The sequence below is a fragment of the Camelus dromedarius genome, chromosome 17 (genome assembly GCF_036321535.1).
Source record: "Camelus dromedarius isolate mCamDro1 chromosome 17, mCamDro1.pat, whole genome shotgun sequence".
NCBI lineage: Eukaryota > Metazoa > Chordata > Mammalia > Artiodactyla > Camelidae > Camelus > Camelus dromedarius.
This window is the reverse complement of record NC_087452.1, coordinates 44676174-44703323: the sequence shown is the minus strand read 5'-3', so window position 1 is coordinate 44703323 and position 27150 is coordinate 44676174. Positions and strand designations below refer to the sequence as shown.

The 27150-nt window shown below is 47.7% G+C and overlaps 1 protein-coding gene across 1 annotated transcript; it reads left to right on the top strand.

Moving 5' to 3' along the window:
* The first annotated feature begins 523 nt into the window (after positions 1 to 523).
* On the top strand, positions 524 to 24532 carry CRTAP (cartilage associated protein). Its single transcript, XM_064496804.1, has 7 exons — positions 524 to 1107; positions 5597 to 5746; positions 8996 to 9167; positions 13368 to 13496; positions 16271 to 16416; positions 17388 to 17471; positions 24036 to 24532. Exons 1-7 carry the CDS (start codon positions 637 to 639, stop codon positions 24087 to 24089), a joined length of 1206 nt encoding a protein of 401 aa, XP_064352874.1. The 5' UTR covers positions 524 to 636; the 3' UTR covers positions 24090 to 24532.
* Positions 24533 to 27150: the final 2618 nt, after the last annotated feature.

The following is a 27150-nucleotide window of genomic DNA, read 5'->3' as shown; positions in this document are numbered from 1 at the left end:
GTGTATTCAGAAGAGGGAAATTGCAGAGTCATAAAGTGTGTGTATCTTCAACTTGATTAGCTTAATAATTTACAAAATGCCATGCCCCTGACATCCTTATTAATTTTTATTTATGCACCACCTTTCTCTCTGACTGAAATGTAAGGTCGTTCGCTGTGCCATCAAAGTGTAGGCCGTAGAATCGCAGCATCAGCCTCACCAGGGTGCCGGCTAGAATTGCAAATATTCAGACCACCCCACCCCCGCCAGGCTTGCTGAATCAGAAACTCTGGGGGCACGTCCAGGAATCTGCGTTTTCCCAAGTCCTCTAAGTGATTATAAAGTCTAAGCAGCGCTATCTGTGATTCACTAGGGCGCGTATGGCTTGCAGACCGCCGTCACCAAAGGAGCGAACAGCGGAGCCCTGGATCACGGGTTAGACCTTGCAGGAACTAGAGGGCAGCGCGCCCTCCCCAGGACACCCTCCCCGCGCGGGCAGCTTCGCCTGGACCCCCCGACTGGATGGGGAGGGGCGGCCGGACGGGGCGGGCCGGAGGCTGGCGTCCCCGCCTCCACAGCATTCCGCTCGTCGCGTTGTGCTGTCCTCCTGCTTCCTTTCCTTCTTGCTCCCCTCCTTCCTTCCTTCCGCCGGGCGCGATGGAGACGGGGCGCCGCGCGGCCGCGGCGCTGCTGGCGCTGCTGTGGGCGGGCTGCGCGCTGCGCTCGGGGCGCGCCCAGTACGAGCGCTACAGCTTCCGCAGCTTCCCGCGGGACGAGCTGATGCCGCTGGAGTCGGCCTACCGGCATGCGCTGGACCAGTACAGCAGCGAGCACTGGACGGAGAGCGTGGGCTACCTGGAGATTAGCCTGCGGCTGCACCGCCTGCTGCGCGACAGCGAGGCCTTCTGCCACCGCAACTGCAGCGCCTCGCCGCAGCCCGAGCCCGCCGCCGGCCTCGCGCGCTACCCAGAGCTGCGCCTCTTCGGGGGCCTGCTGCGCCGCGCGCACTGCCTCAAGCGCTGCAAGCAGGGCCTGCCAGCCTTCCGCCAGTCGCAGCCCAGCCGCGAAGTGCTGGCCGACTTCCAGCGCCGCGAGCCCTACAAGTTCCTGCAGTTCGCCTACTTCAAGGCAAGTCCGCCCCGCCCCTCCGCCCAGGCCCCGCCCCCGGATCGGGCCCCGCCCCTCCGCCCAGGCCCCGCCCCCGGATCGGGCGCCGCTCCTCGCTCTGGGCGGTGTCCCTCCGCCCCTTCTTGACCTTGTTCTTTCTCACCCATTGCTGACAGAGGACGCTTTTAAATCCTGGTCCTCTCATTCTTCGTCTTGCAGATGAAAATACTTTTCTGTTCTGAGGCGGAGAACGTACCTAGAACGTCTAGCACAGTGTCTGTCATTTGAAGACGGATTCCTTTTTTGGTATATACCGTTTAAAATCTCCTTTTCTCAAGTGAGGCGTGTTTTCAGTAACCGAGCAGAAGAGGACATGGGGCGCCGGCTGGTCCCTTTAAAGAGGAGGAAACTGAAGCCAGGAAAGGCCAGGGCTCCTGGGAGGGATACCTCCCTGCCTGGAGGAGCAGAACTCCCGCGTTGCGTTTCATCAGGGCTGGCGCTCTCCGCCGGCTCTCTTTCGTCTAGAATGTAGCGCAGTTGTCGTCCTCCTTTTTGTGGGCTGCTAAGATTCTGTCTGTGATTGCTGGCTAAACATAGCCATAAATTGCAGTTCCTTGTCCTTTAAAGTCCTTGACTGTGGGGACCCACACGTTTTAAGAGTGGTCTGAATTCCCTGTTACTGGATAAAGAGGTTTTGAAGGTCTTAACTGAGTTTTGCAAAGAGCCACCTCAAAGCCCAATTTCTACTTTATCTCATTGAAAACGATTTTTAAAAAACTTTGTCGTGAGTCTTTGGGCTGCAAGATCTGTTTTTCATATTTCCCTGAAACGGAGCCTCGAGTATGTTGCATTCATATGAGCCATAAAATAGCACAAAACCCTAAATAGGAGGAAAGTTGGGTTATTTCTATGCCTAGTTACAGTTTTATATAAAATATCAGATTTGTGAGTGTTTGTCCTGGCAATGAAAAACGGTTTTAAAATAGAACCGGGGGTAAGATTAATACATTCCCAACACACTGAGGAATGTAGGCTGACTCATTCAAGCACTATTTTTTAGGTTAAAAATGACTTGTTTAATCCTCTCTCTTTTTTGTAGAGCTTTCGGCAAATACATTCTGAACCAAATCTGAGAGGCATAATCAAGAGGGAAACGTCTTATTTTTAAACGGGGAGAATAGTGGAAGCTCTGATTTCTTTACTATTGATTTACGGGTGAATTTGAAACAAGTGTTACAGGGAGGAGAGGAGGAACATTTCCCTGTGACCATCAGGCCTGGGTTTCCTCCATCGTGGCATCCTCAAAGGTTAGGAAGGTCTTAGCTTCTTTTCAAAACCCTTTGTAGGTCTTGTAACAATCACTTACTTAAAAGTCAGTAAAATACCATCTGTCTTGGCAGTTTGCAATCTCTTTACAGGATAGGGAAATGTTTAGAATTTTATAAATAAACCAGAATCTTCACTTACTTGCTCCAACTGAAAAATCACTGAAAAAGTGATTTGGGGTAGTGATATGTATGGTTGATGTATTTTTTTTCTTTAATGATATTTATATTGTCAAACTCTGTTTCTGAGGAGAGGAAAAATAATTGATGATAGACACATATACTCCACCTGGCACCGGAAGGCTGGCCATAGTAGGCTCTGGAGACACAGTGCTGTGTGCCGTAGCAGGATTTGGGTAGATATGGCTGTGTCACTCTGATTTGCAGGCCTCTGTCTCAGTGATTGAGGACGAATGCTGAGATGAACACGATGACAGGGTTGGGGGGTTCAGACTGTCAGAGTGAGGTGAGGAGGTGTGGATATGTGATCTTTTGGAGAAGGGGTCATGCCCCTGGTGGGTGGCCCTCCAGCCCACCCTGGTTTTCATGCCACCAGCCTATCTTAAGTTCCTGTCATGAGCTGTGGGTTCTCTCTGGGACTGCTGTCTCCATGAAATGCTCATCTTCCCCACAGGCCGAGGGAAAGGTGGGCCCCAGCACTATATCAAGTCCTTGATGACTGTTGGACTCTTGAGCAGCCAGAGCTGGCTGCCTCGCACACACACTTACCCCACCTTTGCCTGGACCTGGGTCTGTCCTCCCCACGATTTAGGAGTGGCTGGCTTAGCAGGCGACTGGGGGCTGCTGTCTCCTAGGAACCCGTGGCAAGGTAGGTGCCCCCCTCCCCCAGCCCACTTCTCCAAAACCTGCTGGGGGTCTTTCAGAGGTTTAGCTGCCACGATGGGACTCCATGCTCCAGCTGGCAAAGCTGGGGTTAAAGTGAGTAAAGTCTCCCTTTCCTCTTCAGGAAGGAGTTCCATTTTGTAAAGCTCAGGTCCTGAGTGAGAGCCCTTAAGATTCCCGCTCTGTGCCCCTCTTTTGAAGGGCTCTTCTGAGAATCAGAGAATCTAATTTCACTGGCAGATGCTTTAAAAGGGCTGCATTCATACATCCTCCCTTCATTCCTGCAGCCAGACTGGCCTTTTCCCAGCCCGAAGTGCAAAGCTGTCCTTAGAACTTTTTCAGAGGCAGCCCCTCTCAAGGCCACAGTCCCCCAGATAGCAGCAGTGACCTCTGGGAGTCTGTCCTCGTCACCCCCCGCCACTTCTCCAGGGCAGACACTGTCTCCAGATGACTGGGCTCGCACTCTGGGGCAGATCCTCACAGGCCTGTGCTACCTTTGATTCTCAGAAATCCGGAGTGTCCCGAATACCCCTTTATTTTCTCTCTCTAAACCTGATTCCCGAGTGTCCCTCTGGATTGGCTGGAGGAGCCTCTGGGCACGTGTACGGGGCCTCCCCTCCCACGGCCAGGTTATGCCGTGATCCCAGGATGCCCATGGGGGTGGGGAACCCCTCTGGTTGATGCTCACGTGTCCACACAGGGAGGTGTCCATAACCCTCTCTGCCCACCCCTTGAGCCCCCTCCTGGCCGCCCCAGGACACCATTCCTCCCTGAGGACCTCTGCTCTCCTGGGCTCTGCCTGCAGGTACAAAACCTGGAGGTCTGGGGCTCCTGCAGACCCCACAGGGGACTTATTTCTTGCCTGGGGGCTTCCTCTTCCTCCCTCTTCTTCCCGCAGCTCCCTCTCCCACTTTGCTCCTCTTCCCACACTCGCCAAGTTCCCTCACGAGCAGGGGCTTTTGTCATGTTCCTGTGATCTGGCCAGACAGCCACCTCCCGTGAGGCAGTGAAACTCAGAATCAGCCGGCCAGCACCCATATGGAGAAAAGAGAGGGAAATATGACCGCCTTTTATGACAGTATGATGTAGTCATGATGTGTCCAAGTCACTGGTACTTATGAGTCCTGCCTTGTCCGGGGAGCTGTGCCACATCCCAGGAATGCAGACACTGCTGGGTCCTTGGAGGATCAGAGCCTGGAAGCGTGTTAGCTCTCAGGGTGGTGTGAAAAGGGAGGAGACAGAACACAGGGTGACATAAAAGAGGCTCTTGATCCAGGTTGCTGGGAGGTAGGGGGCACTCCCTTGTATGTAGGGTACATAAAGGCAGGGGTTTATTCCCCCACTGTTTTGTTCATTGTTCCGGACCCACTTCCTCGAACAACGCCTGGCCTGTAGGAGGCTCTCAACACGTATTTGCTGAGTGAACGGATGAGAAAGTGAGGAGGTGGTGGGGGTTGTCGAGAATGGTGAAGGAGAGGGTCTGGGAGGGACCTGGGAAATATCAATATATCTGTCAAGGTTCTGGCAGAAAAGATGCAGTATACTCATATCGGGTAATCGGAATATTTAATAATGAAGTTTTTTTTTTTATATTGAAGTATAGTTTACAATGTTGTGTTAGTTTTGGGTGTACAGCACAGTGATTCAGTTATATATATAAATATTTTTCAGATTCTTTTCCATTGTAGGTTATTATAAAATACTGAATATATTTCCCTGTGCTATATACAGTAGGTCCTTGTTGTTTATCTATTTTATATATAGCAGTGTGTCTATGTTAATCCTGAAGTCTCAATTTATCCCTCCCCCCACCCCAATAAGGGGGTTATTTACAAAGGCTAGCGACAGTGGGGTGTGACCCCCACCCCAGGCCAGAAGGGGCAAGGGAGGGGATGGAGAGACCAGGTGGAGGGGTGTGACCTTCAGTTAAGAGAGCGACTGTGCAGGGGGCAGGCCAGGACACTACACAGCCCAGCCATCGCCTCTTCCCCTCCTTCAGTCTCCTGGTGGGCTTCTCACTGATGAATCCACTGGAAGCCAGAAGGCAGGAGGGTCCACTGGGACAGCCCTTACAGCTAGCCCCCTGGCATGGTGCAGGGCAGAGACGGTGGAGTGTGGCTGGGACAGGCACACAGAGGCCATCTGCTCACCTTCAGAGGATGAGCACTCGTCCAGAGTGGCTGGACAAGGTCCTGCTGGGCCTTGGAAGTCACTGAACCCTTAGCTGAAAACGTTGTGTAGAAGCACAAAGTTGCTGAAGGACTGAACAGACCGTTCTTGTTTTGCAGAAATCTCGCTCACCACCCAGTGAGTAGCTCTTATCTTTCTCCTTTGTACTTTAGGCAAATAATCTTCCGAAAGCCATTGCAGCTGCTCACACCTTTCTGCTGAAGCATCCTGGTGACGAAATGATGAAGAGGAACATGGCTTATTACAAGACCCTGCCTGATGCGGAGGACTACGTTAAAGACTTGGAAACCAAGTCATTCGAGGTATATTTGGGTTTTTACACGGTGGTTAGTTGCAATGTGAATCGTTGAAGAAGGGTGTCTCAACGAGCAGCTGTTGACATCTTAGGACCTCTAGTGATTTTTGATGGTATTTGATGAATATTATGACAATAGGAATGATTGCCTTTTTAGCACAAACTTGATACATTTAAAAATGAGAGTTTACATTCCATGATGCTTTTAAAGCCACTTTTCCTTCAAATGCCACATTTTAGAAGTATGGTCATTTGATCATTCAGTTTTAAGCTGGTGGAATTAAGACATGCATTGAAAATCATCTGAAAATGACCAAGAACAGAAGAAACAGAAATATGTCTTCATTTCTTTTTTTTTCCTTTTAAAAAAATTTTTTTGGAGGCAGGAGGTAATTGGGTTTATTTATTTGTGTTTGGAGGAGGTACTGGGGATTGAGCCCAGGACCTCGTGAGTGCTAAGCATGCGCCCTACCACTTGAGCTATACCCTCCCCCACCATTTCTTCTTTTTTAAATTTCTTTTTATTGAAGTATAGTTGGTTCACAGTGTTGTGTTAGTTTCAGGTGTACAGCACAGTGATTCAGTTATACATGTACCTACATATATATTCTTTTTTTGATCCTTTCCCATTGTAGGTTATTACAAGATATTGAGTACAGTTCCTTGTGCTATACAGTAGGTCCTTGTTGTTTATCTATTTTATATACAGCAGTGTGTATCTGTTAATCCCAAACTCCTAATTTATCCCTCCCCCCAATGCCTTTTCCCTTTGGTGACCATGGTTTGTTTTCTATATCTATACTGAGTCTATTTCCAGTTTGTAAATAAGTTCCTTTGTATCCTTTCTTTTTAGATTCTACATATAAATGATATCATGTGATATTTGTCTTTCTCCGTAAGTCTTCCTTTCTGATGAAACTAGGAAACCTATATTTTTATACACACACTATGTCTGAAGGCAGAAAGGGAACAGAGGCACTAGGGGGACTGACTCGACCAATTAGAGGCTCCTGACATCTGCACATCTGCAGAGGGCAGTTCTGATGAGGATACGTGAGGACCAGAAGAAGGGGAAGAGTCTAAGCCCTTTGAGCACGTACTGTTGTCAGGGCCGTCGCGCTCTGGGGGCTGGGTACCAGTGGCGGGTGGGCGTGGTTGAAAACACAGGGATGTGTCAGAAGTACCCGTGGGAGCGGTTAGATCCCAAGGTCTGGCTCAGGGTTTCCTCTAGTGAAACCAGACTGCAAGCTCACTTTTTCCACAGGTGGTGACCCTCAGACGGAGTGGGCAGTCTCTTTCCTGGGGCCTTCAGTTTTCCAGGGAAGGATGCTCCAACCCTCTGCAGGGCTGCTGGGGTGTCCATGCTTGTCTGCTGGTGTCCGAGAGCCAGTCTGGGGAGAGTGATGGGGCCTCACAGCTGAGTCGGAGACCTCACCTGCTTCCTGGCTTTCCGCCCACCCTCGACCCAGCTCTGCTCTGCCTCGTCCCTGGCCCCTCAGCCTTGAAGGGTAGAGTCTTTAGAATAGCTCACCAGTCCCTGGCGAGGAGAGGATTTGGGAGATGTGATCCGTCCAGTGAGCAGGTGGGCGCTGCAGGGAACCCAGGGCTCCCGCAGCCCTGCTCGGACCCTCAGCCCTGCTTTCTGTCCTGTGCCTCGTGCCAGCCTCCGTGGTCCCCGGTGCCTGCAGGTGCCTACGGGTGTGTGGCTCACCTCCCTTGCAGACCCTCCTCTGTGATAATCCCGCTTTCTGTCTTCCCAGAGGTTGTTGAAATCTCTTGTCTGCTGCTTGCTCCTTTCCCATTCTCCCGTAAAGAGGACTGAAGCCTTTGTACTGTCTTGCCTGCCTGTATTCATCAGGTTTGGGGAGCAGTGTGCACGTGGGCCGCACCTTGTGCTTAACTGCAGACAGCTGGGCCCGCCTGCCCTCCTTGGAGTCCTGCTGGGCGTGGCGGGCTGTCCCCCGGCCCGCGTGCCCAGGGCCCCCTCTCCGCACAGCTTCCTTGCGCCGCTGCCTCCCCGCTGCTTCTGCAGAGCCAGCGGCCTGCAGTTGCTGCTCCCTTACCCCGTCTCCAGGCAAGGCCCCTGACTGTTTCCCAGGGTGCCACCTGCCTGGGAGGTGTAAGGAGATCCACCCTCTTTACCTGAGGCCTTAAATTTGGTGAAAATTCCAGGCCCAAGGGGTAGCCCTCCAAGACCCCAAATCCAGAGCAGCTGGACACAAAACTCCGCATGGAGAGCCTCATGCTTATTTCAAGACCTGTCCTGTCTCCTCCAAGTTAGCAGGTTTCTGCATGTGTCCAAGATCCCTACTGATTTCTTGTGAGACCAAGCTGCTTCCTCAGCCCGAGTTACTCCTTTTACCTGGTCGACAATTAGCAGGAATTCCTGGAAGTTTCCTGAGTCTGGCACGTGGCCGCCCGCCCCAGGATGCATGGTACTCCTGGTTTCTGCTTCGCTGTTAGGGGGTGGGTGTCCAAACCTGCTCATAAGCTTGCACCTTTTTCCTGACCTGATTTTTAAAAATCCCCCTTATGAAGTATACTTTATTTAAAACTTGTTTACCAATTTCAAGTGTGTAATTCAGTGAGTTTTGACAAATATAGCAGGCAGCCATGTAACTACCCCTATAATCATGATTTAGAAAACATTCTCCTTTGCTAGAAAGTTCCCTCATACAGTCAAGCCTTTGCCCCCGCCCCAGCCCCAGCCCCTGGCACCCACTGCTCCAATTTGTCATGATGGTTTTCCCTTTTCCTCGATTCAAACTTGATTTTAGGGGGAGGGTAGAGCTTTGTGTATGCCTAGCATGCACGAGGTCCTGGGTTCAATTCCCATTACCTCTGTTTAAAAAAATTTTTAAAAAAACAAATAAAGAAACCTAAAATCACCTCCCCGCATTAAGCTTGGTTTTATTATCAAGGGCTTGCTACTTTTTGATTTAACTTTAATTTTTTTTTCAGGGGGTAGGTAATTAGGTTTATCTATTTATTACTTCTGGGGATTGAACCCGGGACCTCGTGTGTGTCAGGCTGAGCTATACCCTCCCCCTACTTTTTGAATTCGGTGAAGTGAGGAGTGTGCCCCTGTGAACAGGGTAGAAAAGTCTAGACATGAGGGAGTCACCGACTGGCTTCCTGTTGAATTAAGGGTGAGCCTGGTTTCTCCAGAACTAACGGGAGTGGAGCTCCACGAGGTCTGATCCAAATCCACCTCCCTTCACGTCTGGAGTTTGCTCGGCTTCTCTCTGCTTTCCAGAGCCTGTTCATCCGAGCCGTGCGAGCCTACAACGGTGAGAACTGGAGGACGTGCATCACGGACATGGAGCTGGCCCTCCCTGACTTCTTCAAGACCTTTTATGAGTGTCTCGCTGCCTGCGAGGGCTCCAGGGAGATCAAGGACTTCAAGGATTTCTATCTCTCCATAGCAGGTAGTGGTGGGCGGTATCCTGGATATATGGGGCATCTGTCCCTGTGGGAGCCCCATGCCTGCTGGGTGACTTGAGTGGCTTTTGAGGGACTTTTGAGCTTCAGTATGAATGGGTAACTGGGGTGGCTGAGACCTGCCTTGATCAGCCTCTGACTTGGCAGGGGCTTCTGGAGAAACAGTGGGTGTGGTGTTCAGGCACAGACCTGCAGAAGAGGTCCGCCTCCTCAGCCCTGCTTGATCACAGATGCCCACAGGCTTTTGGAGAAATAAAAATGGGCCCCTAAGCAATGCATGCCTCACATTACTGAGATAATTTGATTGCGGCAACTTTCCAGCACATGTAAAGGTAGAAGGCCACCTGGGCGTCCTCTCATTCCCACCCACATCACAAAGCAAATCCCAGTGTTATATCACTTCATCTGTGGCGGTTCAGTTGTGGTACCTCTAAAAGATAAGGACTCTTTTTTTTTTTTTCCCTCCAACATAACCACCAAACTATTACACCTAAAAGAATTTTAACAATAGTTCCTTGATCTCGTTATCAAGTATCCAGTGTCCCATTTATCTCAGAAATGTCATAAACGTGTGCGTGTGCTGTAATTTACTATTTGTTCGTTTGAATCAGGTTCAAAGGAAGGTCCACATATTGCGCTTGGTTATCTTTTTAAGGTTTGATTTTTAACAAAAATGTGACCGTTTTAAGCATCTGTAAGTGTACAGTTCAGTGGCGCTAAGTACATTCACATCATTGTGCAGCCATCACCACCATCCATCTCCAGAACTTTCTCATCTTCCCAAACTGAAACTCTGACCCCGTTAAACACCAGCTGCTCACTCCCCTTCCCCCTCACCCCTGCGTGGCAACCACCGTTCTCCTTTCTGTCTCTCTGATTTTGACTCCTCTGGCTGCCTCATATAAGCAGAATCATACAGGACTGGTCTTTTCTTTCTTTAAATTTAAAGTATAGTCGGTTTACAATGTTGTGTTAATTTCTGGTGCACAGCATAGTGATTCAATGATACATAAACATACATATATTCCTTTTCATACTCTTTTCCATTATAGTTGAATGTAGTTCCCTGTGCTCTACAGTAGGACCTTAGTATTGGTCTTTTTGTGACTGGCTTATTTCATTTAGCATAATATCCTCAAGTTCCATCCCTATTATAGCAAATTACTTGTCTTTTCAATCTCTTTTAGTCTATAGGTTCTTCTGTCATGTCTTTTTCCCCCTCACTATTGAAGAAACTGCCGTTTATCCTATAGAGGGTCCCAGGGCCTGGATTTTGCTGACTGTATCCCCTAGTCCTCTGCCTTCTGTATTTCTTATGACTTGGTAGTTGGGTGTAGAAGCTTGATCCGACTCAGGTTTGATTCTTTTTTTGTTGGGGGGGGGGAGCAGGACTACTTCCTAGCTGGTGCTGGGTTCTCCTATCAGGAGGCGAGAATGTCTGGCTGCCTGTCTCTGTGGTGCTGGCAGCTGCCGGTGCTCACGCCTGGACCTCACACCACATGCCTTGGCCAGTGCTCCTGCAGCCTCCCTTCACACTCTGGTGTCAGGAGTTCTCCTGGTACTCACAACAGAGGGAAGCCAGCCACAGGCTGCTTACTTGGAGCTGCCGTGTTTCAGCTGTAGATTAAAAAAATATTTGTCAGCAAAGGTAACATTAGGTAAGCTCTGACTAGAGACCAGGCTTTGTTCTGTGTTCTTTTTGTGTATTATCTCAGTTTTCTAACCCTATGAGAAAGGTGCTGGCATTCTCCCTTTTTACAGCTGAGAAAGCTGAGGCATAGTGAGTTAAGTCTTGTCCATTGTGTCCTTGGGGGAAGAGCTGGTATTTGAACCCAGGTGTTCTGACTCCAGTCTTACCTCTTTTTTTTCAGTGGAGGTACTGGGGGTTGAACCCAGAACCTCATGCATGCTAAGCAGGCACTCTACCCCTGAGCTATACCCTCCCCTGCCACCCAGCCTCACCTCTTAATTCCAATGAAATAGTGTCTCACCTGCGCAGGGGTACATTGTACTTAATCTCAAACTTTATTTCTGAGAGTTAATATGTGCACATAGTATAGGTTGTGAAAGACATAAAGGAATAGACTGTGAAAAATACGTCTCCTTCTGTGTCAGTCAGAGTCCTGACCAGAAATAGACGGTGCACATCCATCAAGGTAGCTCAAGCAGGAGTTATTTACAGGGAAGGGATAGCTCAGGGGGAGAGTGTGTGCTTAGCATGCACAAGATCCTGGGTTCAATCCCTAGTACCTCCTCTAAAAATACATAAATAAATAAATAAACCTAACCTCCCACCCCCAATAAAAGAAGGAGCTATTTACAGAAGTGAGGGTGAAGGGTGACACCAGTGCTGGTGGCTGAGCTGTTATCTCCCAGGCTGAGGGGAGGAAGGAGAAACAGCCAGGCAGAAGGTGTCTCCCAAAGGCTGCACCCTGGGAGAGGCAGTGGCCTTCAGCTGGGGGAGGCACCAGCCCAAGACGACCACGCAGTGGGGGATCCAGGGCAGTACCTTGCCAACCTCGTACCTGCATATATTTAAGTTTGAATTGCAAATAGCGACAGGAATTTATCAGTCACATATCCACATTTGAGCTCCTGTCACTATTTACAATGCAAACTGAGCAAACTTAAAATTGCAGGGTATTTCTTAGATTCTTTGACTTTTTATTTGTATACTTTTTTATGCAGTGAAAATCTGACTTCTCAAACACATAGCATATTTCCTTATGTGCTTTTCTTACCTTACCTAAAACGGTTTCAAGCGTATCACACCAACACAAATGCTAACAATACTTCTGAGGGATGTTTAGGATGTCTTTGTACGTCTGTAGTCCTTCCCTCTGTGCCATCCAGCATGGTAGGGAACCATCGGCCAGTCATGGCTAGTGAGCACTTGAATGACACTGGTCCAGACTGAGATGTGCTGTGAGTGTAATGTAGACACTGGACTGTGTAGACTTAATCCAAAAAAAGAATAATGAATATCCTACATCTCATTGGCTCAGCTGGTCCTACGGCCCCAACCTAACTGCAAAGGAGGCTGGGAAATGTAGTCTTTGACATCTTTCTCTGTTACTCTATTCCCACCCACCTACTCTCCTTTAAAGGCTGTGTAAGGGGGGAGGGTATAGCTCAAGTGGTAGAGCACATGCTTAGCATGCACGAGATCGTGGGTTCAATCCCCAGTACCTCCAGTGAAAAACCAAATAAGCAAATAAACCTAATTACCCACCCTGCAAATAAAAAAAGGAAAAATTAAAGGCTGTGTGGATTCTCTTGTGCACATGTACCATCATTTATTAATCACCATCCTAGTGATGGAAACTTAGGTTACTTCCAAGCTTGTTCGCTATGCGTCCCTAGGTCTAAAGAAAATTTTCCCACAAGTAGACGACTGAGTCAGACGACATGTGTGTTTTAACCTTGGAAAAATTTTGCCAAGCTGCTCTTCAAAAAATTTGTTCCCATTTTTCCCTCCCATCAGAATCTGAAAGTTTGAGTCCCACCATTCTTTCCTTCACACCGGGTGTTGTCAGATTTTTAACAGTTTACATTACTTTAGATTATACTTCTTGATTACAAAGCCTGTTCTCACAATGTTTTATTAGCCACTTTTATAATTTCTGTTAACATCCTTTTGGCTTTTTTTTTTTTTTTTTTTAGCAGGCTTTTGTCTTTTTCTTATTGATTTTAGGAAATTTTGTACATGAAAGACTTGAGCCCTTCATCATAAGCATTGCAGATATTTTACTTTCGTCATTTTATCATCTATCATTATCATTTGTCATTTTTACCTTTTACCTTCATTGTTTAGGGGCAGGACAGAAGTGGTATTAAGAAAGTAATGAACAATCTTATGCTCACCAGGGAAAGGAGGTGAGAAGGGATAAATTTGGCAGTTTGAGATTTGCAAATGTTAGCTACTATATATAAAAATAGATTAAAAGAAAAAAAAAACAAGTTTCTTCTGTATAGCGCAGGGAATTATATTCAATATCTTATAATAACCTTTAAAGAAAAAGAATATGAAAATGAATACATGTATGTATATGCATGACTAGGATATGATGTTGTACGCCAGAAACTGACACATTATAACTGACTATACTTAAAAAAAAAAAAAAGAATGGATGAAAAAAAGAAAATAATGGTGGCACTACTCTGAAAATGTATGTGTGTTCTTTCAGATCATTATGTGGAAGTTCTGGAATGCAAAATACAGTGCGAAGAGAACCTCACCCCAGTTATAGGAGGCTATCCGGTGGAGAAGTTTGTGGCTACCATGTATCATTATTTGCAGTTTGCTTATTATAAGTGTAAGTAATCATCCAGGAGGTCTGGACAAGGCACCTGATCCTTCTAAGCCTCAGCTTCCACATCTGTAAAGTGGGGATAATAGTCCCAACCTCATAAGATTGTCGTGAGGATTAAATGCACTGATAGCTGTGGAATGCTTAGGGAATTCACACACTAGCACAAAGCAGACTATATAAGTGTTGTTGTTTTTATCATTCTTTCCTTTCCTCCACCTCATCAGCCTTACTTTTCAGATTGTTAAAAGAGTTTCACTGCACTTGGTCCTCCCCTGGCCTGACGTTGGAGTTTATGTCAGAACCTTCCAGGTGGACAGCGGGGAACACACGTGAGAGAGGAAGGAGTTCAGAGTTCAGACTTCAGGGCTGGTCTCTTCTGGCTTCCCTCCTCTCCCTGTAACCTTGGGGCTGGAACAGCACATACCTTGGTGGTTCAGTGATCAGCATGGGAGGTTACGAGGGTCAGTTGCAGCAGGAACGACCCTGCCCTACTGGTGAAAAATACCTGGGTCCACCGGCAGGTGCCTGGCTGGCTTCCCCTTGGCCGCTCTGCAAACTAAGGCCAGTGCTGGGGATTCAGGGATGTCCTGGGAGGAGTGACATGTGAGCTTGGCTTCCACAGCCCTCCTTCCCTGCTGTGGCCACTCTGTTCTTTGTTGGGGCCCTTCTGTCCACAGCAGCCCCCTACCTACCTACCTCTTAAGCCCACCTGCTGTCCTGAAAACCTTGCCTGGTGAAGGTTAAAAAAGGGGAAAAAATTGTTTTCTTTCTCTCTCTCTCTTTTTAAATTTTTTTTTAAATTAAAAAATTTGAGGGGAGGTATAGCTCAGTGGTAGAGTGCATGATGCTTAGCGTTCACCAGGTCATGGGTTCAATCCCCAGTACCTCCATTAAACAAACAAACAAACAAACAAACCTGATTTACCCCTACACACACCAAAAAATTCTTATTTTTAATTTTTGTTGCTACTCAAGATTGCTCCTGAGAAGTTTCTCTGAAACTGTCATTCACACCAGGTCTTCCTGAGGAAGGTAACTGGGCTCTCTCTGCAGTGAACCTGATTTTAGAACAGCCTAAATCTCATTTAAGGATGCAGTGGAAGGTCCTGAAATGTCCCTGGGTTGGGACGTTTCTGAGATCAACAGGAGGGCGAAGTGGCTTTTTAACAGATGTCCCCTTTCATGGAGGGAGGGATGAGATTTTATTTGCCAAGGTCCCCTGTGGCACCAGCAGTCTGGTAAAGGATTATTTAGCACAGAGGATGAGAGCCTAGTTCTGTGTGATATGACAGCATTTCACTCACAGTAAGTCCCCAGCAAATGTTTACTGATTGCCTTCTAGCATGGAAGGGGCAGTTTTCTACTAGGCTGTGGTTTTACTTATGAAGAGCCCTCTCTTTAAAATATCAGTGATTGATTAGTGCTCTTTCTAAAGGGCTTGTAGTACAGGCTTGTTGCCGTGAACCAAACATCTTGGAGAAACACGAAGAAACTTCGAAAGCAAACCACCCCTTCGCACCCTCCACCTCTCCTCCCCAAGCCCCAGTGTTAATTGTTGCCTTATATTCATCTACACTTGGAAGAGCCTTGTTTTCATGAGAATTGTTAAAAATTACATACTTATTTTGAAACGTGTAGAAATTTAAAAACAGACATTAGGATGTCTAATGAACTCGTGTGCCCATCCCCCAGCCTCAACATTTATCAACACTTTGCCGATCTTGGGTTCGCAGTTTATAGATTTTCTGTTGGCTAAAGACATAAGCTAGTGTTTTTGTTTCATTTGCATGAGAAGCCGTGCTAGCACGTCACTGAGCTAGCCTCATGATGGACTCTGAAGCTTGGGTCTCCCAACCTCTGGGCAGGCTTGGTTTCGGTGGGTGCGCCTGGGAACACTGGAGTTCAGAAGTATTTCAGACGCTTCCAGGCTCTGGCAACTCACTAGTCAATCCTTTGAAATCCCTCATTTGCTCTGAAAATCACTCTGCATATCAGAAACGTTGGCAAAACCTTTTAAACACTTGAAAAAACAAACTTCTAGCTTTTCCTGCTCCCCGCCCCACCGCCAGGAAATCTTTGCTTTCTAGATTATAGGTAAAGAGTATGAGCAAAATTTACTTTTTCAAAGGCTGCCCTGTTTTGAATTCTTTCCAAATTACCTACCCCAGGGCATTTCTTGCGGGCAGGCCCTGTGAATAGCAAGTGTCCCTAAGCCCCGGTTTTTAAGTTGCTGTTACGGGAAATAACCACCAGGTGGCAGGGTTTGGGCAGGTGTTATTTACAACGCCTCAGGCTCTGAATAGCAAGTGTCCTAAGCCCCGGTTTTTAAGTTGCTGTTACGGAAAATAGCCACCAGGCGGCAGGGTTTGGGCAGGTGTTATTTACACGCCTCAGGCTCTGAATAGCAAGTGTGCCCAAGCACAGGTTTTTAAATTGTTGTTACAGGAAATAGCCACCAGGTGGCAGGCTTTATCCATGCCTAAGATTTGGTTACCGTGGCAACCAGCGCTTTAGCAAAAGTCGCGTTCCTGGGTTGTCAACTGGAGTGGAATGTGCTAGAACGAACACCCAGGGGGCTTCTGTCTCATTCCGTCTTCCCTCTTTTCCCTTCATCCCCCAGACGAACCTCAGGATGCCCATCATCTCAGGTTTCCCGGAGGTGGCGCTGCGGAGAAGCTGCTTGTTGGGGACCTTTTGCTTTAGGAAGCTGCACTTGCGGGGCGGGTGGCTGGTGACTTGTTGGCTGACCTCCTGTTCCTCTCTCCTCCTGCCCCCAGTGAACGACCTGACGAACGCGGCCCCCTGTGCCGTCAGCTACCTGCTCTTTGACCCCGACGACAAGGTCATGCAGCAGAACCTGGTGTATTACCGGTACCACCAGGACAAGTGGGGGCTCTCGGACGAGCATTTCCAGCCCAGACCAGTACGTGCCAGGGCACCAGGCGTCCGGCCCCTGCCTCCATCCCCTTCCTCCCACCTCCGGGAGACTGCTCTGCACCTTAGGAGAAGGGTTATTTCCAAAATGAAGGGAGACTCAAATTTTTTCTTTCTGTAGGTTTTTTTTTTTCTCTTTTAACATTTTATTGCTTTATTCTAATTTCTGAATCAGTAAAAACTTTGCAGAAATATTTCACTTAGGAAGTGAGCTTCCTTTACAATCCCATGTATTTCTCTCTCATACTGACATGTAGCTATGCATTGACCATGTGTACAGCATGTATTTGTTTAGTTTTACAAAAACAGGATCGTACTTTACAAGCTGTTTTGCGACTTGCTTTGTCTCAATAATTCATCATGAACGTTTTCCCCAACACACACATATACCTGCTTGATCTTTTTTTCTTTTTTCTTTCTTTCCTTTTTTTTTTTTTTTTTTTTTTGACATCTTCCTTGCAGGCTTGTTTATGGATGGATAAATTTAATTCCCTTGATGGACTAACTCAGCTTTGCATGTGTTGTCAGGGAAATCCATGGATAAGATGTTACTTTTAGAAGATCTTTTCTAATTGATCTTGGCCCTTAACTTGTATTTTCACTGAGATTACTGTGTGCTGTCCCGGTTTTCCTTACATAGTCTCCCCTCAAGTTCCTGCCCGGCCGACACGCAGGCACAAACACACACACACACACGCTTTCTCTTTTATTCACTCGGAGTTGGCCACTCTTTTTTTCAAATTTAGGTATAATTCATATACAGTAAAATTCATGCTTTCCAAATGCACGATTCAATGATTTCCATATATTCACAGTGCTGGGCGGCCATTTCTACTATTTAATTTTAAACCTTTTCATCACCCCCCCCCCCCCCCACCAAAGAAATCCCATACCCTGCTTCCCCTGCCCCAGTTCTCCCATTAAAAGGCCGGTCATATACTGTTCTCTGTGTCTGGACAGGAAGCCGTCCAGTTCTTTAACGTGACTACACTCCAGAAGGAGCTGTATGACTTCGCTAAGGAACACATCATGGATGACGATGAGGTAAGTTTTCATGTTTAGCGCTCGTCCAGCCAAGAGAAAACGTTACTCACATCTTTGCTAAAATCACTTGGAAGGCCGAGGCGTCCCGGAAATAAGAAACAGAAAGGGACCTGGAGAAACACAGTTCCTGTGGGCGTTTTAACCAAAGTCAGAGCGCTGGCCTGGGGGCCGAGGTGGGTGTGGCTTTCTAGGAAACCCGGGTGAAGCACCGCGTTTCCTGACAGAGGAGGAGGCTGCTTCTGGGGGCCCATCCCTCCCAGCCAGCCGTCAGCTCCTAACCTGATAAAAATGCAGTGAGTTTGCAGCTACTCAGCCCAGCAAAGACCCTGGGAAACCCACATCCCAATTTTTCTGTTAGATCTTTCCTTTCCTTTCCTTTTCGTAAATTAGGCATCTTATCCTTCTCTGGGATTCTCTCTTTCTGGGATTGCTTGAAGTTCCTGATACAGCCTCACTCAGCTGACTCCTTTTGTGGCAGAGACTCAGCTGGGTGGGGGCAGTCACTCTGTGGTGGGGTAGCCTCGTCGCAGAAAAGCCATCGTTAGGGGTAGCGTATAGAGAGATACATCTGGAACAAACTGGAAAGTGCTTTGTGAGACAGTTGGGGACTTGCCAGCCACTGGAGCTGGAAGAGAGCTGTGAGCTTGCTCTGGTCTGACCCCTCACTCCATAGATGGGAGCGTGGGGGACAGGAAAGTTCTGGGAGCTGCTGGGCCTGACCCAGGGGCCCTGAGCCTCCACGCCTGCTCTTTGCACTGCTCCAGTTTTCAGGGAAACACTTCTTGGTAAGATGGATCGTGGAATTTGTTCTCTGCGCACAAATTTGCCTGGGAGGGACTCACCACAAGCACACATTTAACTCCCCTGAGCCTCAGTCCTTTGTCTACAAAATGGGATTAGTAACGTTGACCACACAGGGTTGGGAGCACGAAATAACACGTTGCACTTGAGAGTGCTTCTAAACCAGGAGGTGACACCTGTGCGGTGTGTCTTCGGTGGGGTTTTCTTGAAGCAGAGCCTGAGAGAAGATCGCAAGGATGCTGAAAAGAAAGAAACGCTGGCCAGTTGCAAATGAGGTTGGCTGCTGCAGTTTCAAAAAGTGGAAAAAAGCGTATTTAGGAAAAGGGGGCAGGGAGAGTCCCTGATTATCTAGCAGGCAGCTACTATTGATATTCTGGTATCTGCACCTCCAGCTTTTTTCCTGCACATTTCCGGTATGTACTCACTACACACTTGAATGCAATTATATATCATGGCTTTTCCACTTACCAGTGTAGTGTGAGCAGTTTTCCTTGTTATATTTTTCTAGAATAGCTTTATTGAGATACAATTCACATATCATAAAATTCTCCTTTCTTAAGTGTACAATGGAGTGGGTTTTAGTATATTCATAAAGTTGTGCCTCCATCACTGCTGTCAAACTTCAGAACATTTTCATCAGCAAAAGAAAGCCCAGACCTATTGGCAGTCACTTCCTGTTCCTTCCCCTGTGCCCATCCCAACCCCGCCCCCAGCTCCCGGCAAGCACCAACCTGCTTTCTGTCTCTATGGATTTGTCTGTCCCGGACGTTTCATATGAATGAAGTCAACAGTATCTGGTCTTTGTGATGAGCTGCTTTCACTGGGCATAATGTTTTCCAGGTTTAGCTGTGTTATAACATGCATTGTGTTGCATGTAAAAATTCCTTTTTAAAAAAATTTTTAAATGGAGGTACTGGGGATTGAACCCAAGACCTCGTGCATGCTAAGCACATGCTCTACCACTGAGCTATACCCGCTGCCCCCTAGAAAGTTCTTTTTATTGCTGAATAATACTCTACTGTATGGATATACCACATGTTTATTCCTTGGTTGATGGACATTTGGGTTGTTTCCACTTTTTGGCTACTTTGAATAATGATTTGTACAAATTTTTGTTTGGGCAAAAGTTTTCAATTCTCTTACACTCAAGAGTGGAATTACTGGGTCATATGGTAACTCTAAGTTTAACTTGTTGAGGAACTGCCAGGCCATCTTCCAAAGTGGCTGAACCATTTCACATTCCCCCCAGCAATGTCTGAGATCTTCTAATTGGCTACGTCTTCATCATCACTTACCGTGTCAGTCTTTCATTATAGTCATCCTAGTGGGCGTGAAGTGGTTCCTCATAGTGGTTTTGACTTGCATTTGCCTGTTGACTAGTAATGCTGAGTTTATTCATATGCTTATTAGCCACGTATGTATCTTCTTTGGAGAAATGTTGAGTCTCTTCAAATCCTTTGCCCTTTTTTTAATCAGGTTCTTGTCTTTTTATTGTTGAATTGTAAGAGTTCTTTATATATTCTGGTTAGAAGCCCCCTGTCAAATATATTACAAACATTTCCTTACAATCTGTGGGTTGTCTTTTTATTTTCTTAATGATATTTTAAAGCACAAAAGTTTTAAATTTTAATGGAATCCAGCTTATCTATTTTTTCTTTTGTTGCCTGTGTTTTTGGTGTCAGACCTAAAAAACTACTATCTAACCCAAGATCACTAAAATTTACTATGTTTTTTCCCTAAGATTTTTATAGTTTTAACACTTGCATTTAGATCTACACTCTGTTTTTTCTTAATTTCATATATGATGTGAGGTAGGGTTTTACTCTTTTGTATGTTCATGTAGATTTGTCCCAGCGCCATTTGTTGAAAAGACTTTCTTTCCCCATTGAATTGTCTGGTCACCCTTGTAGGAAGTCAGTTGACCTTAAATGTGATGGTTTATTTCTAGACTCTCAAATCCATCCCATTGATCTAGATTTCTGTCCTTGTGCTGGTACTGCACCGTCTTGAGTACTGAACTTTGAACTACATTGTGAAATTGGGAAATGTAAGCCTTCCAACTTCGTTCTTCTGTTTCTAGATTGTTTTCACTCTTCTGGGCCCCTTGCATTTCCGTATGAAATATAAGAGCAGCTTGCCAATTTCTGCAAAAGGCAGCTGGGATTTCTGATAAGAATTATGCTGACTCCGAAGATTTCTTTGGGTAGTATTGACATCTTAACAGTATTAAATATTCTGATCCATGCGTGTGGGATGTCTTTCTACTTATTGAGGTCTTCTTTAACTTCTTTCAATAAGATTTTCTCATTCCGTTATTCTTGGTGCTATTGCAAATGGAACGGTTTTTCTTATTTTCATTTTCTAGTTGTTCATTGCTGGCATATAGAAATACGGTTGGCTTTTGTATATTGATATTGTGATCCTGCAAACTTAATTGAACCTGTTTATCCGTTCTAATTTTTCTGTGTGTATGTGGATTCCTGACGAGTTTCTGTATACAAGATCATGTTATCTATGAGTATACATAGCTTTGTGTCTTCTTTCCAAGTCTGAATGTCTTTTATGTATTTTTCTGGCTAATTGCCCTGGCTAAAACGTCTAGTATGATGTTGAATACAAAGAGAGAGTGGAAATCCTTGTCCTGTTCCCAGTCTTTTTTTTTTAAACTTTTTTTAGGGGGGAGGGTAATTATTTTTGTTTATCTATCTATCTATCTATCTATCTATCTATCTATCTATCTATCTATCTAATGGAAGTACTGGGGAATGAACCCAGGACCTTATGCATGCTAAGCATGCTCTCTACCACTGAGCTATACCCTCCCACCTTGTTCCCAATCTTAGAAGGAAAACATTCTGTTTCAGCACTAAGTATATTCTTAGCTGTAGGTTTTCTTGTAGGTGCCTATCAGGTTGAGGAAGTTCCTCTTCTGTTCCTAGTTTGTCACATGTTTTTATCATGAAGTGGTGCTGAATTTCGTCAGATGCTTTTTCTGCATCTATTGAGGTGATCATGTGGTTTTTGTTAGCCTTGTTAGTTAATGCTCATTATAAAGTTGACTTTTTAATGACTAATATTCCACAGCATGCATTTTCAAGATAAAGCTCTTTTTCTAGCATTTAAGGTGCTTCCAACTTTTTGCTTTTATAACTATCGCAGCAGTAACTAAGTCTGTTACCTCTTCACTGATCATTTCCTTTGGATAAATTCTCAGAGATGGAATTCCTGGCAATGACTGCTTTGAAGGCTTTTAACATACAAGAACAAGATATTTAGAAAACAAATCACAAATATTAGAATAAGATGAGACTATGAGATTTAGTGAAGCTCTCTCATGTCACAGATGAGGAAACAAACTCAGAAAGGTAGAGTGACTTGCTCAAAGTCACACGGCTGGTTAGTAACCACCTAATGAATAGATCAGGCTTATTCCAGGCTTTAAAACTGCTAGGATTCTTACAGGAAACAAATCATATCCATTGAAGGGGGAGCAGGGAGGGGCACATTAGGGGTATGGGATTAACGGATACAAACTACTATGTATAAAATAGAGAAGCAACAAGGATATGTTGTGTGGCACAGGGAATTACAGCCATTACTTATAATAACTTAATTAAATATAAACGGTAAAAATACTGAATCACTCTGCTGTATACCTGGAATTAATATAATATTGTAAACCAACTATACTTCAATTCAAAAATTAAAATTAAAAAACAAAAGGGAAAAAATAAAATGACCAGGATTCTTGGACTTGGTACTCTCAAGATAATAGGGCTCCACGGAAAATCCAAGAGTAGTTGGTTATTAAACTGAGGCTTTAGAATTGTGAAAGAATGTCTAAAGAATGAGCTGTGTTTTAATTAATTATATATCAAATGATGGCAAATGATAATTTGAAATAAACTATACCCAAGACAACAGAATTCTTAGTTAATCTTTAAAATTTCCAAAGGACAAAATGCTACTTTGAACCAAAGCCTCAGTACAGTTTAGCCCCTGATACTTGTGGTCCCCTCCCTTTTGTCTTCCTGGGGTTGAAATGTGTGTAAGAACGCCTGAGAGTCTGTACACCGGTGAAGCATTTTGCAGAGGCCCTATTTGTTTTAGAAAATTTGCAAAGCAAGCTGAAATAGATGCTTCACATTTCGGGTTCTGATCATTGTTTGCTTTGGGAAAGTTTAAATTTCTTAGATTATAATTTGCTGGAGTGATTTATTCAGGGCATGCTCCCCGGGAAGAAAGGAAGTGAGGGGCGGGGGAAGGAGCCAGGTAGACATGTGGTTTCAGCGGCAGCCAGGTTAGCCGGATCCCGTGGGGGAGCGCTGGAGTGTGAATTGTGCCACCAGGCTCTCCCTGTCTTCTGCCGACCGTCCTATCAGTCTCCTGTTGGTTGCTGGCAGCAGCAGCCCCCTGGTGGGGCCACTCCCTGAGGCCAAGTTCAATCATGCAAAGAAAAGGCAGCTTTCAGCCACGAGACTCCCCCCCCCCCCGCACCTGGGGGATGGGTGTCTGGAGAGCAGATCTGAGCGAGGTACCAACGGCCTCCGCCCCACGGGCCTTCTAGGGCCATGTGTTTCTTTCATGTCTGTGGCCGTGGACACTTGCTAGTGAGCTAGCAGCAAACAGGACCATCGTCCCCGGGTCCCAGCAGCCACACGGCAGGAAACAGTAACTCTGGGAACAGACGTCACGGCCACACACGACATCCCTCTGCCACATGGTGTTTTCCTTTCTGGGCCCAGAAAGCAACTGAAGAACTTTGGGCTTTCAAGCAGTCGTCTTCCACTCCCATACCTTGAGTGCCTCATCTCAGGCGTGATGTGGTAGAGGTATTTGATGAAAATAATACGATCCATTTTGTGTTTCATGTACTGGATCGATTTTTTAAACTATTTTCAGATGCTGAGCGATTTTATGAATCTCTCTGTATTCAGATATCAAAAGGAGCAGAGAAGCTCTTGGCCAGGGATGGACGCCTCTGTGAGGGAGGCCAGGCTTTGGCAGAGGGTGGTCACCATCGGAGGGGCTTGGCTTCCTTGGTGGCTCACTCATTCCCTGCAGTCAAGGGAAGCTGTGTCATCAGCTGGTGGCTCAGATGTATCGGGGGAGAGACATCATCGCAGAGAAGATCAGAGAGCACGCTGGGCTGTTCCAGGTAGAGGCTTAAGGCTGGTTGCAGAAGGAGGGAGCTGCTGGGCTCCTGTGCCGACAGTGGGCAAGTGGGTCCCTGTCCCCCAGCGTCTCTCGTTTGAGTGGAGTGGCTGCTTCATTGACACCAGCCGTGTGCACAAGTACATGCTGTCATTCACTTCCGGCAGGTTGACTGAGACCTGTGTGTGCCAGGCTCTGGGGAAAAACCGGAACCCAGGTCCTGGTCCTGGAAAAGCTCATGGTCTGGTGATGAAGGCAGAAAGGGAACAGACAGAAAGCCTTCCTGTGGCGTCACTGCTGATGGGAGGGGGTGTAGGGACAAGGGAGGGGTGCGCAGAGGAAGGGGCACTAAACAGGGTCTTTCAGAGGGTGCTGGACTGCCCCTGTCACCCGGGCCATCTGTGGGGGTCTCGGAGCACTGGACTCCAAGTTCACATGGAAGGGAAGCCAGGCCCCTCCCAGAAGTCAGGTCCTGTTGGCCCGAGGGGCGGGGGAAAGGCTGCTCCAGCCCCCAGGTGCAGGCAGTACATTCCTGGAAACAGTCTCTGCTCATCAGCCTTTTAAGGTCAGGGAGCCCACTTAACCGCGGTGCCTCGTTGTCTCTTACAGGGAGAGGTTGTGGAGTACCTGGATGACCTCTTGGAGCTGGAGGAGCCCAGCTAATGCCCCGCAGCCAGAGACACCTCCCTTCCACGTTCAGGAAACACAGACTCTTCCCTTTCCCCGCAGCCCAAGTTGTTGATACCTCAGAGCCTTCTCTCTGCTCTGCGGAGTGAAAGCGAAGCTCCGTCTCTCGCTCCGTCTGACGAGGGGTGAGCCTGCGTCCCCGAGTCCCCCCGCCTCCCAGCCGCACACTCGCTTTCTCCATGTTCATACCTGCCTTTCTCACCACTTTGGTCAGAAGGACAGCTTTTCATGGTTGGGGGTTTGTTCGTTTGTTTCCAGAAAATCAGTATATTTTAAATAAGAAAAATTTCTCTCCAAGATGGTAATTATAAAAGCCTCCTCAAGCCTTTCTGCTTTTCCAGACTTTGGTATCCTTTCTTCCCACCCCTGACCCAGCAAGGACGGTGAGGACAGAGGCTAAATAAAACGTCTGAACATGGTCTGCCCTGCACCCTCTGTGGCGCCCGTTGGAAAAGAAGTTGGGTGGGCAGTGTGGAGGACAGAAAGGTGGCTTTCGCCAGACCCTTTGGCATCTCCGAGCCCCACAGTGGTCGGTCAGTCCCGTTTGAGGACAGCGTCGGCCGTAAGTGAGGGCAGGTGGCTCAGCCCCGTGGGCCCGTGTAAGGCCGTTCTACTCCGAGTGGGGCGGGAGCCGTGAAGCAGACCCGAACCTCAGCTGACTTACATTTTACAAGGATCAGACCGGCGGCCAGCTCGCGAGAAGCCTGCCAGTGAGCAAGCATAGAAACAGGAAGACCGGTGAGGGGACGGCTGCAAACTTCCAGGCAAGAGGGATGCGGCTGCGGACTCCGCAGGGGAGGTGCGGAGAAGGAAGGGGTCGGATCGCGGATTTATTTTGCAAGCAGGGCCAATGGGGTTTGCTGAAAGATTGGATGTAGAGTGTAAGAGAAAAGAGACAGGCTGATGGCGACCTCGAGGTTTTGGGAAGGGTGGAGTTGCCGTTTACTGAAGTGGGGAGGATGGGTGGGTGGGTGCAGGCTGCAAGTGAAACTGGAGTTCTCTCAGGTTGTTAGCAGAGCCTGAGTCAGGGGTCCAAACGCATGTGGTTTTTTGTGGGGGTTCCTGTCAGAGAATCTCATGACAGCCTTCATCAGTCAGGTATTGGCTGCAGGAGGTCCTTTCGGGGGCAGGGTGTACCTTTGAAGGCAGAGAGCTTGGTCAGGAGGGCAGTTCTCTGGAAAGGTGACTGCGGGTTCCTGGCAGCCAACAGGCAGGGTGAGAGGTGGGCGTGACTGGCCCTGAAGGGGTCCAGGAGGAGAGCCACAGCTCCCCCTACTAAATGTAAGTGGTCTTTAGAGCCACGAGGCTGGATGGAGTCCTCAGGTGGTTTGTGTATATTGAGAAGCAAAAAAAAAGGAGGAGGGTGTTACCAAGGACAGAGCCCTGGGACCCCCTGGGAAATGAGAAACACACCAAAGAGACAGAAGGAGCCACCTTTGAGGTTGGAGAAAACCAGGAGGGAGTGATGCTCTGAAGTCTGGGCTTTCTTTATTCAACCCTATTCCCTGCCACTCAGTCTGGCTGGGACCCTCCTGAGACGACTGCAGGAGACAGGGTTTTTCCCACCGCAGCTTGGAGAGGAATACAAGGAGGTAGACTTCGGGGTCTTTAGTGTAATGGTGACTCCCTAAGGGTGGAAAACTCAGGTGGTGTTGCTTTTCAAAGCTTCCTTTATCCCATCTCACTGTTCTAACCTCTGGGGACTCAGATGTCCCCTGCTTCTCCTCCTGCACTGTGCTACTCCCTTCATTCCCTTTCTCCTGCGAGCATATCCTCTTTTCCCTGCACAAAATTCCTCATGTCAGGCTTTCCCTTGAGGAACCCAGCTCAAGACCATCACCCACTCCCCAGGCTTTGGCTGAATTTGCCATGCCAGCGGTCTGCACGCCTGGGGGAGTCAGGGTCATTGGATGATGGACGGCTGCCTTTGTGTGTGTCAGTAGCAGCCCTCCCGCCCAGCCATGAGTCAGACCCTAGATGGCTGCTGCCCATGGGATGCTGGGTTCTCCCTGCTTCCCTCGCCCCACCCTCTCCTCCACCAGAGAACCTTCCTTTTGAAGTCAGTGGGGGAGTAGGTCACAGGCCAGGACTCTCTCCACTTCTCTGTGCCCTGCAGAACTTCCCTTTGGTCCTCTCCCTTGGAGCCTAGGGTGAGTGGCGTGTGGGTGACGATGGCCCGCACAGGGCTGCGTGGTGGTGGGCAGGGGTTCCCAACCGCTCTCTGAAGTTGGCCTCTTTCAACTGGGGATTAAAAAGTGCCTCCACCCCCCTCCTAGCAATGTCCCCGGGGGAGAAACCCTGGGGACAGTACGATCAACATTGTCAGCCCTTTGCTTGGATTGAAGGCTGTGGAATCCAGTTACTAAGTTTTTATTTCAAAGAAAACCAAACCCATCTTAAAAAAAAAAAAAAAAAGATGGGTTGATTCCTCCAAACCTACCATGAAACCCCAGCGTGCAGGCTGCACCCGGTGACCCCAACCCAGTGCCTCCCTGAGCGTGTTTCTTGGAAGAGCCTAGAAGAGTCCTGGGTGGAGACCTTATGGGCTCAGCATGTGTCTGGCCTGTCTTTTGAGAACACAGGCGCCTCTGTAAGCTTTTGGGGGTCTCCAAGCCCAGCCTGAGATCCCTCGTTTGCCCTGTGACCCACCTGCACGTAGCCCAGCAGTTACTGGCAGGTCCCTCTGGCCGGTCCCTGAGCCGGGGAGGCTGCCTGCCGTGGGGCAAGGAGCTGGGTGCAGCCCCACTGCCTCTCGGCAGCCCGGGCAGGGGCCCCACCGGAGAGGGCCTACCTGTACCCGTTAATGCTCAGATTTTACCTTAGCAGCGAAGGGCTGAGGGAAGGTTTGTGTGTACATACGGGTTTAAAAGCAACTAATTGAAATGTTGCGGATACCAATGTTTTCCACACTGATCTCTCTCTGAGTCTGAGACTAACTCCTGCCCCTGGGATCCAGGTGAACCCCTTGGCTCCGTTGTCCACAAAGGCTGCCTTAGGAAACGTGGCTTTTAGGAGTTCCTACTAAAGGGAATTTGAA

Bases quoted from the DNA above. Each gene is read 5' to 3' on its own strand.
- CRTAP (XM_064496804.1), top strand. From the start codon at position 637: ATGGAGACGGGGCGCCGCGCGGCCGCGGCGCTGCTGGCGCTGCTGTGG. The intron at 9,168-13,367 runs GTAGTGGTGGGC...GTGTTCTTTCAG, and splicing joins TTTCTATCTCTCCATAGCAG to ATCATTATGTGGAAGTTCTG. The intron at 16,417-17,387 runs GTACGTGCCAGG...GTGTCTGGACAG, and splicing joins AGCATTTCCAGCCCAGACCA to GAAGCCGTCCAGTTCTTTAA.